The 14,176-nt window shown below is 39.2% G+C and overlaps 1 protein-coding gene across 3 annotated transcripts in view; it reads right to left on the bottom strand.

Annotated features, from left to right (window-relative positions):
• The window catches only part of LOC115216334 (paraplegin), a 57,288-nt gene that overhangs the window by 30,408 nt on the left and 12,704 nt on the right, over nt 1-14,176 (bottom strand). For all 3 annotated transcript variants that reach the window (XM_036504168.1, XM_029785560.2, XM_036504170.1), the window contains 4 exons: nt 13,834-13,911; nt 10,365-10,519; nt 6,009-6,089; nt 4,283-4,410 (listed from right to left, as the gene is read on the bottom strand). In XM_036504168.1, the coding sequence (XP_036360061.1) occupies nt 4,283-4,410; nt 6,009-6,089; nt 10,365-10,505 (350 nt within the window). In that variant the 5' untranslated portion in view covers nt 10,506-10,519; nt 13,834-13,911. The remainder of the gene's footprint in view (nt 1-4,282; nt 4,411-6,008; nt 6,090-10,364; nt 10,520-13,833; nt 13,912-14,176) is intronic.

Here is a 14,176-nt window from a genome sequence, read left to right as displayed (position 1 = left end):
GTGATCATTGCCACCATCGCCTTATTGGCACATGTGCCGGTGGCACGTGAAAAACAACATTCGAGCATGATCGTTGCCAGTGCCACCTGACTGGCCCTCGTGCCAGTGGCACATAAAAGCACCCACTACATTCTTAGAGTGGTTGGCATTAGGAAGGGCATCCAGCTGTAGAAACTTTGCCAGATCAGATTGAACTTGGTGCAGCCTCTGGCTCACCAGTCCTTAGTCAAACCGTCCAACGCATGCCAGCATGGAAAGCGGACGTTAAACGACAATGATGATGATGATTCCTGTTTCGTTTTATCAGGATTTTAGTGAAATGTTTTTTTCCTTCGTAATGAGAAGAAAACTGAAACGTTTTTTAAAGTTGTCTCCCTTGTTCTTGCACCGAAATAGGATATACTTAGTAAAAAAAAAATGTTAGTCATCTCACTGCATATTTAGGCCTAATTAATTTCTTTCCTTTTTTTGTTTCATTTACAAAATATGTTGACACTAACTTACCTATTGTATCTCATGCAAATGGCATGCATCTCTCAATTATTCCTTTCTCTCTCTCTCTTTTTTTTTTTTCCAAATAAGTAAGGTGGTGGATGGGCAGAAAGGTAAGGATGTCAAACTGGATGCCTTGCGATATGTGTGTCCCAGCCCTCTGTGTTCTGAGTTCGAATACAGTCATGGCTTATTTGAGTTGTAGATATAACCTATGGCCCAGTTAAATACCTACCATCATTTGGTATCTCGAGTGTCTTTAGTAGACTCTGTTCTGTTGCAAACATTTGAACCAGGATTCTGGTATGAGGATACCATTCCCACTCCCCTCCCACCAGTCCCAGGAGCCCAGGATGGATGGGGTTATGGACCCTGCCTGCCTAAAAAACAAAAAAGAAAAGAAAAACAACACTTTAATGTACTATTTTTATCCATCTTGAAGAACTGCTTTTTTTTTTACCACTATATTACCAAAACTACATTGAAGAAAGATTACAATATCATAGTGGTTTTCAAATTTTGACACAAGGCCAGCAATTTCAGAGGCAGGGCAAGTTGATCACATCGGCTCCAGTTCTCAACTACTATTATTTTATTGACCCCGAAAGAATGAAATGTAAAGTTGACCTTGGTGGAATTTGATCTCAGAATATAAAGATGGACAAAATCATCATCATCATCATTTAACAACAGTATTCCATGCTGGTGTCACATAAAAAAGCACCTGTACTGGTGCCACATTAGAAGCACCCAGTACATTCTGTAAAGTGGTTTGTATTAGGAAGGAACACAGAAATAAACAGGGAGAGAAAATAGAAAAAGGTTTAGTGGCTAGCGATCTATCATGGTGACTTCTTCCCTTCTTTCCTGAGTGTCCAATAATACTTTATTTGTTCCACGTCTTTGCGTTGTTGTGTTTTTTTGTTTTCTTGTTTGGATTAACTTTATATATATATATATATATATGCGTGTGTTGAGGCGCAATGGCCCAGTGGTTAGGGCAGCAGACTCGCGGTTGTAGGATCGCGGTTTTGATTCCCAGACCGGGCGTTGTGTGTGTTTATTGAGCGAAAACACCTAAAAGCTCCACGAGGCTCCGGCAGGTGGTGGTGATCCCTGCAGTACTCTTTCACCACTCTTTCTCTCACTCTTTCGTCTGTTAGCCTGCTCGCTTATTGTGTTTGGGGAGAGTTATTCTCTTTTAGTGCCTTATTATTTATGGTCTTGCATAACCCGTATAGTGTAGGAATATCATTGTTGGATGCTTGGAAATTGTGTGCCGTCCTTTTCATAAGTTGGAGTATGATGCACCACATTTCTATGTGTGCATTGAGGAGTTTTTCCACTCTTCCATGTTCCAGTGGTGCAACTTCTCTCATGCTACTGATGTGTTGTTGCATGGTCTGGACATAGTTCTGTGGGTTGTCTATTGACAGTCTGCACACTAATTCCCTGTTCTAATTCACTGTTTCAGTTTTTGTAGGCCTTTGGCAACAAATGAACTGAGTTGGGTGGGGTCCCCTCCTCATTATGTTTTTAGTGGTTTTGTTGCACCAGTCAAAGATGTGTCGGAGTCTATTTCTAGCTAAGGAGATCTTTGCTTCTGTTTCACTGTCAATTTAGGGTGGGATACATACCCTTTTGTTGAAGGGTAAGTCTGTGGGGTAGATCCTCGTCATGTCATAAGGTTTGTTGTTAGGGTTATAGAGGACAGAGTGTAGGGTGTTGTTATCATTGTGGTGGTTGTTGTTATAGTTGCTGGCATTGTTGTCTGTATGTGGGATGTTGTTGTCATTGTTGCTGTTGCTACTATCATCGTTATTGTTGTTGTTATTATCATAGTTGTTTTGGTTTCATATGCTTGTGTTGTTGTTGTTGTTATAGTTGTTTGAGTGGGGAATGTTGTGGTTATCATTGTTGTTATTGTTATTGCCACTACTGTCATTGTCAGCAATATCGCTATTGTTATTGTTGTTGCTTTGGTTTTGTATGTTTGTGTTGTTGTTGTATTGTCCTAACCTCCATCTTAATTTTAAGAACGTATTTTTTTCAATCTCAGATAGACAAACAATTTTTCTGACCTTTTTATATGTAGCATTGCTTATGAACCACATAATTCTGGGTTCAGTCCCACTATGAGGCACCTTAGGCAAGTGTCTTCTACCATAGCCTTGGGCCGACCAAAGCCTTGTGAGTGGATTTGGTAGACAAAAAAATGAAAGAGGCCTGTCGTATATATGTGTATATATATATATATATATATATATATATATATATACATGTATGTGTATATATGTTTGTGTGTCTGCGTATGCGCTCCAACATTGCTTGACGGCCGATGCTGGCGTGTTTATGTCCCCTGTAATTTAGCGGCTTGGTAAAAGAGACTGATAGAACAAGTATTAGGCTTACAAAGAATAAGTCCTGGGGTCGACGAAAGGCGGTGCTCCAGCATGGCCACAGTCAAATGACTGAAACAAATAAAGACGTAAAAGAAGAAGGTAACTCTAAAGCATGCATTTCATCTGCATTCAGCTGTACTGCACCGTGTATTCCAGAAGTGTAATTGCTGTTGTTGGTGGTGGTGGAGATATTGTTTATTGGTGTCCTGGTGCTGAAGTCCTCTGGTAGTTACTCCGAGAGTGTAGTGGGTGTTTTTACATGCCACTGGCACAAGGGACAGTCAGGCAGTACTGGCGATGGTCACATTCAAATGGTGTTTTTTATGTGTAACCTGCACAGGAGCTAGTCTGGCAGCACTGGCAACGACCTTGCTCAAATGGTGCTTTTTATGTGTCACTGGCATGGGAGCCAGTCAGTTGCCCTGGCAACAATCACGCTTGGATGGTGCTTTTAACCTTCCACTGGCACGGGTGCAGTCATGCGGTACTGTTATCAGCCACATCAGTAAACTTGATTTTGATTGTGATTTCACCTGCCACAACAGGTCTTCCCAAGCAAAGTTTAGTGTCCAATGAAAGAAAGTTACACATAAGTAGGCTGGTTACATCGCTGGCATAGGCCATGGGTTATGGTCTCACTTGGCTTGCCGGGTCTTCTCAAGCACAGCATATTTCCAAAGGTCTCGGTCACTAGTCATTGCCTTGGTGAGGCCCAATGTACGAAGGTTGTGCTTCACCACCTCATCCCAGGTCTTCTTGGGGTCTACCTCTTCAACAGATTCCCTCAACTACTGGGGTGTGACACTTTTTCATACAGCTGTCCTCATCCATTTGCACCGCATGACCATACCAGTGCAGTCGTCTCTCTCTTGTACACCACATCTGATGCTTCTTAGGTCCAACTTTTCTCTCAAGGCGCTTAAACTCTGTCGTGTATGCACACTGACATTACACACCCAGCGGAGCATACTGGCTTCATTGCTTGCGAGCTATGCATGTCCTCAGCAGTCATAGCCCACATTTCACTGCCATGTAGCATGGCTGTTCATATACATGCGTGATACAGTCTACCTTTTACTCTGAGCGAGAGGCCCTTTGTCACCAGCAGAGGTAGGAGCTCTCTGAACTTTGCCCATATATATTTATATATGAAGTAAGATTGAATGTATGTGGTGATAGCTAAGGTATGTTTGTTCCCAAACAACAATTTAGTGCTGTTGACACCGCCAAATTGAATGGTACTGCTCAAGTGTCGAAACCATAATGATATCCGTGGGGCAGCTGATGATGGAGGTGTGTTGGATTGTTGGTATAGCTGTTATTGTATGTGCAGAATAGTTTTATAGACATCCATTTGATATGTATGTACGTATGTATAAATTACTTACCTATCTCGGTGATAAGAAACTGAAATTTTATCTGAATTCCCGATATGGAGATCTTTTTCAGCTTTTCTGATCTTCTCTTCAAAATTATTTGGATCAGGGATTTTCATAGCAAATAAATTAGAGTCAGCCTATTGAAAGATATATGTAATCATTGTTAAAGAGGAGAAGTGTTTTGTTTAAAAAAATTTAATACTGTAATCTTCATCAAATACCTCACAAGTCATTTCGTAAAGCAGTGAAATACAGTTTCTGAGATCAACATTGTTTCATGTGCACACACCATTTCTAGCAATTTATTAACAAATAATGATGCAAAAATACACAACCAACTCATGAAAGCATGGAAAAGTAGGAGTAAAAATGACAAGAATATCTATATAACACATCCCTCTATCATACTCCAAACTCTCACCTGACACAGCAATTTCCCTGGTTCTACTCCCTCTCTCAGCTGAGAGATCCTTGTCTGGCAATCTAGTTGGGGACACTGCAGATGCTGGTGCCATGTAAAAAGTTATGGTACTGGTGCCATATAAAAAGCACCCAGTGCACTCTGTGAAGTGATTGGCGTTAGGAAGGACACCCATGTCAAAACAGACAATTGGTGCCAGGTGCAGTCCTCCTGCTTGCCAGCTCCTGTCAAACTGTCCAACCCATGCCAGCATGGAAAACTGACATTAAATGATGATGTTTCCATGTATGAACGAGTCAGACAAGGGTATGTAGGATAGAGTTTTATATGGCTTGATGCCCTTTTTGATACCAACATCCATCTATTTTCAAGCAATGTAAGAGCATCCCCACCCCCAACCTACCAAACAAGAGACAAGAACACGGTTCCACAGAGAATTGGAAATAAGCAACAGCATATATATATGATCCTTGTTTTTAACCAGTGAACACACAATGTACGACCTGTGAAGCCTAATGAAATCGTAGTTGTGGTTGGCGTTAGGAAGGGCATCCAGCTGTAGAAACTCTGCCAGATCAGATTGGAGCCTGGTGCAGCCATCTGGCTCGCCAGTCCTCAATCAAACCATCCAACACATGCTAGCATGGAAAGCAGACGTTAAACGATGATGATGATATGTAACTGGGACCAGTGCTGGTGGCACTTAAAAGCACCCTTTAAACATTGGGACTCATGGAGGCAACGATAAGTGACGGAGGCCTTTGGTGGTATGATGTGCTTGAGAAGACCTGTCAAGCCAAGTGAGACTGTAGTCGTGATTGATGCTGGTGTTACATGACTGGCACTTGTGCCAGCAGCATGTAAAAATCACCCAGCTGTAGAGACCATGCAAAGCAGATTGGAACCTGATGTAGCACAACTTACTAGTTTCAGTCAACCGTCTAACCTATGCCAGCATGGAAAGTAGATGCTAGATGATGATGATGGTGATGCACACACACACATGGGTTTCTTTTAGTTTCTGCATATCAGATCTTTTCACAAGACTTTGGTCAGTCTGGAATGGTTACCTCACTAGTGCTGGTAGCATAAAAAAAGCTCAATTATGATGGTGGTTGATGATTAATGTTTTATTAAAGATGATTAATGTTTGTTGATTAATGTTTTATTAGAATTTATGATTGCAGAGGATGATTTATTATTATTTGAATACAAACGATTGTATCGGGAATATAAAAAAACTTCTGATATACAATGCAAAAATGAGAGAAATATTGAAAATAATAATAGAACAATTAAAAAAAAAGTACTGACTGGTTTTCCTTTGATTATAGCACCTTCATATATCCGAATAATTGCCATTTCACCTTCAGGATGGATGACCACTTCTTGAACCTGGAACAGAAACAAGCTTGAAATTATTCTAGTAGCCGATGTACAAATACTTCCTTTTAATAATAATGATAAGATTAATAAATAGCTTAAAAGTCGCATTGAGTACTTAATAAATTTTATTGAATTTGACCAATGTTTTTCAAACAATGAACAGTTTTCATCAAAACAATGATATAATTTGTCCCTGATTGCTTCAGCTACCACCATCACTGCCATCATTACCGTCGCCTCTGCCTCTATTACAACTACAGTCATACTATTACTCTCAACCCAACATGAGCAATAGTAGGAGTGTCAATGAATAGCGAGAGAGGGGGTCGAAGTGTGACACACTGGCACACAGAAATTAGTTCCCACATTTATTATATTAAATAATAATAATGATTTCAAATTTTGACACAAGGTCAGCACTTTCAGGAGACAAGGTTAAGTCAATCACATTGACCCCAGTGTTCAACTGGTACTTATTTTATCGACCTCTGAAAGGATGGAAAGCAAAGTTGACCCTGGCAGCATTTGAACTCAGAACGTGAAGACAGAACAGATGAAATGCCACTAAGCACATTTTGCTCAGCGTGTTAATGTGTCTACCATCTCATCAGTAATTAGTGAAAGATTGGCTGGGTTAATGAAAAGATTGAAGTGAAGAAAGATGTAGTTATCAAGATGCTGAATGCCTTAGAATCATTAAGCCCTCTTGAGATATTTGAAATAAATGAAAGAGAAAAAAAAATTTTCGACCAGTTTGGACTTGATATCACCAACTCATACATTCGTCAATCCAACATGCAACACCGATTCACACCACCACACTATCAACAAACATTATTCAACAATACATAATCACTTCAACAACAAAACACTCTGTTTTACATTATCTTAATTTCTTTTGATAGAAGCAAAGCATTGGACTCCATCACTATTTTTTAAAAATTGTTTCAATCAGGAGGAAAGGCAGTATCTGTGACCAATTTCAGGACCTTTGCGACTGGTGTATGAGAAGGAGGGAGGTTTGCTCAAACCAGAAACTCGGTCCAAATGCTTTCAACAATTGTTGATTCCTCTAACCGTTTCGCATTTAACACAAAGCGCAACGGGCCACAATCAGGCACAGGTCAACAGGCCACGATCATGGCCCAGATAGATACATTTAATTTATGGGTGTTCGTTGAGGTCTAATGTCACTCAAACACTCCAATACCCCCAGAATGCAAGAGGACTAATAGTTCAACTAATGACTTTTCAGATGATGTAAAACTTGCCACCATTATATACTAAGCAGATACATTATTTACATTCGACAGATATTTGTCCTCATCTTGTTTGTTGTTAATACTTTTTGGCTGATATACCCTCCAGCCTTCATCAGGTGTCTTGGGGAAATTTCGAACCTGGGTTCTCATTCCTAAGGTATCCCATAGGCATATGGTGTAGTGGTTAAGAACACGGGCTACTAACCCAAGATTCTGAGTGCGATTCCAGACAGTGACCTGAATAATAATAACAACATTGAAAAATACCTTAGGAATGAGAACCCAGGTTCGAAATTTCCCTAAGACACCTGATGAAGGCTGGAGGGTATATCAGCTGAAACGTTGTGTTAACAACAAACAAGATGAGGACAAATATCTGTCAAATATAAATAATATACATAATTCCTCATCTCTTAAATATAGAGCTGACTAAGAAGATATTTTAACTATTTTTTTGTTTTTTATGTGTGCATGGTAGTCTCATTTTTATAAAATGTCCTCAGCAATCCATGCTATGTAAGTGCCAATCCCAGCGCTTTATCAGTTAAACTACCATAATTGGCCAAAATATTCTAGCCTCTCACACCTATCCTAAAAATAAACAACCACATCATCAATATCTCAACGTTATGAGATAATGTCTGATTAATTCAAAACCATGTGAATAAATAAGCATTATATTTGACAGAGTAATTTGAATGGTAAAGGATTAAAGGTACCCAAAGTGCAAGGTAGTGGAGTTAAATGGGGGTGACATATTAACCTTTTAGCATTCAGATTAAATTGTATTATAATTCTAATTAATTGACATTGTCTTGAATGAATCAGGCATTTTCTTGTGCCTTCAAGATTTTGACGATGTGATTGTATGTTTTTAGGAGGATGTTGTAAGGTGGGTTTGAGAGGCCCAATCTGGCTGCTCTGAACATAAAACAGGTGGAGTATTTTGGCTGGATTTGTCCAGTTGAAATGCCAAAGGGTTGAGGTCACCACTTAAGTGTTGGTCATGGTAGGATTTGAATTCAAAATGCAAAAAAGTAGAGAAAAATCTGCCTCAACAAATTCTATCTGATCCATGCAAGCATGGAAAAGTGGACATTAAAATGATGATGACCACACACACAAACACACACACTAGGAGTCAGATACAACATTCAGGACACATGTAGAAAACAAAATGGTACACAAGAACATTTGTAAACAGCACAGCTAGCTAAAAGAAACAAACAACAACAACCATCTACAAAACAATACATGAGATACCTCATGGGTTATGCTACTTCTGCCTGGACCCCTAATCTCTCCTCAGCAAACTACAATGAATACAAAATGGTACATATTGCATCATAATAAGCTGCACAAAGACCACCGAGAGTAGTGGTTCCCAACCATTTTTTGCCTATGGACCTCGTTGGTTCCTTTTCACTCTACTAGAATCCCATAGCCATTTGATGTTTAAAAAAATCCTATTTTTATAATTAAACTAGCAGTATCGCCCGGCGTTGCTCGGGTTTGTTTCGACCCTTTAGAATTGGAATTTTTGAAAAGTAAAAATTTTGCATTATGTAGCTTGTTATTCTCTATAGGTGAACATTTTTCTGGTTGAAATACACCGAAAAATGGTGACACAGCAGTCAAAAATCGTAAAAAATAGGGATTTTGATAGAAAAAAAAAACCTTTTTGATGTAAAAATTTTTTGGTGTTAACATGGTCTGATTTGAAGTTTTTCTTCTGCGGAAGGAAGAGCAAGCCTTCTTCTATCACACTCTCAATTTTGGTCAACTTACGCCGCAGGGTCTCGGAGGAGATAGTGTTAGTTGAAGGCTACCGAACCTGCCATACACAGACAACTTCAGCTTTATATATAGAGAGATATTATTAAGAATTGTATAAAAATAATTATTAAAATATTTTGAGTATCGTAGAAATATAACCAATTCATTGCAAATTAGCTTTAATAACAAAATCTTATATGGACCCTGGTTGAGAACCACTGGCATAGACAATGAAACAAAAAAAAAAAAACCCTTTAAAACATGTAAGGCTATCTGGATATGTAGGGGGCAGAGAAACCCTTGCTGAAGCAAACCCAGGCCTCATAATTGCTGCACTATATGTACAATCACACCTAAATAACTAGACCCATCCTACATGTCCCCAATTCAATTCAGACAAACATACAAAATCACATGAAAACACAGTACTGCCTTGGGTTGCATAACCCCAGGACATAAAAGCAGCAGGACCTTGCTAACTTCTTTGGGCACCACCAAAATCTACTGGGCTGTGGATAAATGGATAAACATGCTCAGGCAGTCACATCATATCCTAGTCCTGCTACATACAAACCACAGCATATTAAAATGCACAGTCTGGTCCTTCATTATGTAGATGCAGTACGTATGAACTGAGGACCCATGAATTACATACAGTCTGCTGAATAAGGGCAGGCCGAGGACTGAAGAACAATAACAATTTGATTGCTGGTTCAATTGACTAATCAGGTGTGGCAAGAAGTTTGCTTCCCAACCATATGGTTCTGGGTTCAGTCCCACTATGTCATACCTTGAGTTGATCATAGCCTTGAGAGTGGATTGGGTAGACGGAAACTGATAGAAGCCCATCAGGTGCGTGCATGCATGTGTATGTGTGTTTGTTTGGTGTGTTTACTCTACCATAACTTAGCAGTTCAGGCAAACAGACTGATAAAATAAGTACCAGGCTTAAAAAAAAAAGAAAATAAGTACAGAGGTTAATTTATTTGACTAAAAATTCTTCAAGCTGGTGCCCCAGCATGACCACAGTCTAATGACTAAAACAAGTAGAAGATAAAAAAAAAATACTCCACACCTCCATGAGCTTCTAGAATCAATAGATCATAAAATTCAAGGTTTTATTATTTTACGATTCCACACCACAGAAACTATATGTTGAGACTTTACAGCACATTGCTCTACTTGTAGGCTATGGAAACGGGTCAACGATTATGGAAATGCGAAATGTAATAGAGCAATTACTCACCTCACCTTTAGCCAACATGTCATGGTAAAACTCATTCCACGAGATGAAATGATACACACTAGAATCGGTCCCACTTATAAGTCGAAGCATTGTGTAGCTAGCAACAATCATTCCAACCCAAATGAAAAGACGTGGAAACATGGGAATCTTATCATCTGAAGAAAAAAAGGGGAAAAAATAAAAATGCATCAAGTGAATATACATCATCATCATTATCATCATCATTACTGTCATCATTTAATGTCCGTTTTTCATGCTGGCATGGATTGGATGGTTTGACCAGAGCTGGCAAGATTTTTGCAGATGGATACTGTTCCTAACACCAACCACTTTACAGAGTGTGCAGGGTGCTTTTTACATGGCACCAGCACCAATGCTTTTGTACGTAGTACCATCAGCAATGTTTTTGTGTGTGGCACCAGCAGCAATGCTTTTTACATGGCACCAGCACCAGTGCATTTGTACATGGCACCAGCACTAAAGCTTTTGTATGGGGCACCAGCACCAATGCTTTTGTACGTAGTATCAGCACCAATGCTTTTTACATGGCACCAGTAGCAATGTTTTTTATGTGGCACCAGCACCAGAGCTTTGTATGTGGAACCAGTACTGATAGTGAGGTTGCTGATTCTATCAGTGCACTTGTGATGACAAAGGTAAATACAAGCTCAATACATACAGATATATAAGTATGCTGAATGGTTAATGAATTAACTTTGCTATCACTTCACTTTGTTGGGTGTTTTCTACAACTGCTCCAGGTCAACTACTGCCTTGTGATGGAACTGTAGGAAGCTCAGTGTACGGCATGATAAATTGGCAGCCACTACACACATTTTTTCTTCTTCTTGTATTTTTCTGTGTCCCTTTCTGTAGAAGAGCATAGGCTCGAAATGTAAAAGACTTTTTCAATTCCTGAGTGTTATACTAATACATCTGTTTGTTTTGTAACACCTGTCTTCGTCTTTTGTTTTTTTCGTGAACTCTCCCTATATATATATATATATATGCATGGAAGAAGAAGAGCCATCAGGCCAAGTAAACTCACAGTTGTAGCAAATACTGGTGTCATGCTAGTGGCATGTAAAAGCAACCATTACACTTTCGGAGTGGTTGGTGTTAGGAAGGGTATCCAGCCGTAGGAAACCATGCCAAATTAGACTGGAATCTTGTGCAGTTCTCTGGTTTGCCAGCTCTTGTCAAACCATCCAACCCCCGTGCCAGCATGGAAAACAAACTTTAAATGATGATGATGATGATGATGTATCTGTATGTATATGCAAACACAAGCAATGAAGGTGCATGAATAGTGACATCTCATGGCTTTGCTTGAATAAAAAAAAAATGTTAAGTTTAAACTTCTTATTGATTTCATGACTGGTTATGCTGCAATTTTGGAGATCTGTGAAATAAGAAATTTATTAATTCATAAAACATACTAGTGTTGGCAACGGAAAAAGCATCTAGCTGTAGAATCCTGTCTCAAAACCTCTCCAACTGATAGAAAAATGCATGTTAAATAAAACGAATAGTATATATTTCTTTATTGCCCACAAAGGACTAAACATAGAGGGGACAAACAAGAGATTAAGTCGATTACATCGACCCCAGTGCGAACTGGTACTTTATTTATCAATCCCAAAAGGATGAAAGGCAAAGTCGACCTTGGTGGAATTTGAACTCAGAACGTAACGACAGACGAAATACCGCTAAGCATTTCGCCCAGCGCGCTAACATGTCTGCCAGCTCGCCACCTTATAAAATGAATAGTATAATAGCTGTGTGATAAGAAGTTTGCTTCCCAACAACATGGTTCTAGGTTCAGTTCCACACCATGACACTTTGGGCAAGTGTCTTCTACTATAGCCTCAACTGACCAAAGCATTTGAAAAGATCTGGTAGAGAGAAACTGAAAGAAGCCCATCGTGTATGCATATGTGTGTGTTTGTCCCTCATCACTACTTGACAACCAGTAGTGGTTTGTTTACACTCCCATAACTTTGCAGATCAGCAGACGCAACCAACTGAATAAGTACCAAGCTTTAAAAAAAATAAGGACTGGGGGCGATTCATCTGACAAAAAATTCCTGAAGGCGGTGCCCCAGCATGGCCACAGTCTAATGATTGAAACAAGGAAAAAATTAATGATGCCTCATAGAACTTCTCAACCTAACCCCTACTTTGTATTTTACCATTTTTACAATTTAAAAGTAATCATTCCATTTAAGATATCTTCAGTTCTGAACAGTTTTAACATTTCCTTTCCATTAAGTAACAGTTTTTCTCCCCATCTGACAAATTACACAATTTTGTATAAGTATAGATTAACTTTTTAACATTTAAGCCAACCAAATCAAAATCGCTGACATGGACAATGACAGTACTGCCTGATTGGTACTCGTGCCAGTGGAACGTTAAAAGCACATCTGAACATGGGGTGTAACCAACCCACTTATGAGTACCCCTCATTCATTGGACAATGAACTTTGCTTGTGAAGACCTATTGAGGCAAGTGTAAAGAACGCTGACGTGCCCGATGACAGTACCATCTGATTGGCTATCGTGCCAGTGGAATGTTAAAAGCGCATCCAAGCATGATCATTGCTAGGGCCACGGATTGGCTTCCATGCCAGTGACACACGAAAAGCACCATTCGAGCATGCTCGTTGCCAGTGTTGCCTTGCTGGCACATGAAAAACAACATTCGAGCATGATTGTTGCCAGTGCTGCCAGATTGGCTCCTGTGCAGGTAGCATGTAAAAAACACCTTTAGAGCATGGTCGTTGCCAGAACCGCTTGACTGGCCCTCATGCCTGTGGCACGTAAAAGTACCCACAAAACTCTCAGAGTGGTTGGTATTAGGAAGGGCATCCAGCTGCAGAAACTTTGCCAGATCAGACTGAGCCTGGTGCAGCCTCTGGCTCACCAGTCCTCAGTCAAACCATCCAACCCATGCCAGTATGGAAAGCGGACATTAAATGATGATGATGATATCCACCTAAAACATTCTATTTGTTTTATGTTCAACGTGACCAGATCTGGCCTCTCACACCATTCTAAAGATAAATTACCACATCATCAAAATCTTAAGATTATGTATGATTAATTCAAAGCAATGCGAATAAATAAGCATTAAATTTGACAAAGTAATCTGAATACTGATGGGTTAAGCCATCTAAATCAGATAATCGTCACCTCCTCCACCTTCTTTTAGATTGCACAATCAATATTTTGGTGTGATCTATTGAAACAAATTACAATTCATGTTCTACAAAATTTCATTTAAAATATTGTGTGTGTTTTTATTTTCCTTGTTAAGTTACACAACAATTTGTAATTACAATTATACTGAATGAAATCCATGTCATAGAGAGAAAATTATAAACAAGTTCTTTGCAATGAGCAGAAAATTTGGAAATGGAATACAAAGTGACGTACAAATGAGGTTTTATGAAAAAATTTTACAAACCTTTGTCATTTTCATTTGGATTTTTCTTTCCTTCATTTTGATTTGAGCTTGATGAAGTGTGAAAACAATGTGTATGAGCTAAAAGAACAAAAAAAAATCCCATATTAAACATATATGCGTAAACTCATCACACACACACACACACACATATATATAAATGATGGGGTGCTGAAAAGTTCCTTGCTTTAAGGTTATCGCAAAAGGCCTGGTTGGTGGTCCAACCATCCGAGTTCTTAGAAATACTGAAATAAGTATGTGAATCTGAGAGGGGAATATGTTGAATAAAATCATAATTAACTGAACATTCTTTTCAGCACCCTCATATATATACATACACAAATAA

The sequence above is a fragment of the Octopus sinensis genome, linkage group LG1 (genome assembly GCF_006345805.1).
Source record: "Octopus sinensis linkage group LG1, ASM634580v1, whole genome shotgun sequence".
NCBI lineage: Eukaryota > Metazoa > Mollusca > Cephalopoda > Octopoda > Octopodidae > Octopus > Octopus sinensis.
Note: the sequence above shows the minus strand (reverse complement) of the source record. Positions and strands in the feature narration are given on the sequence as shown.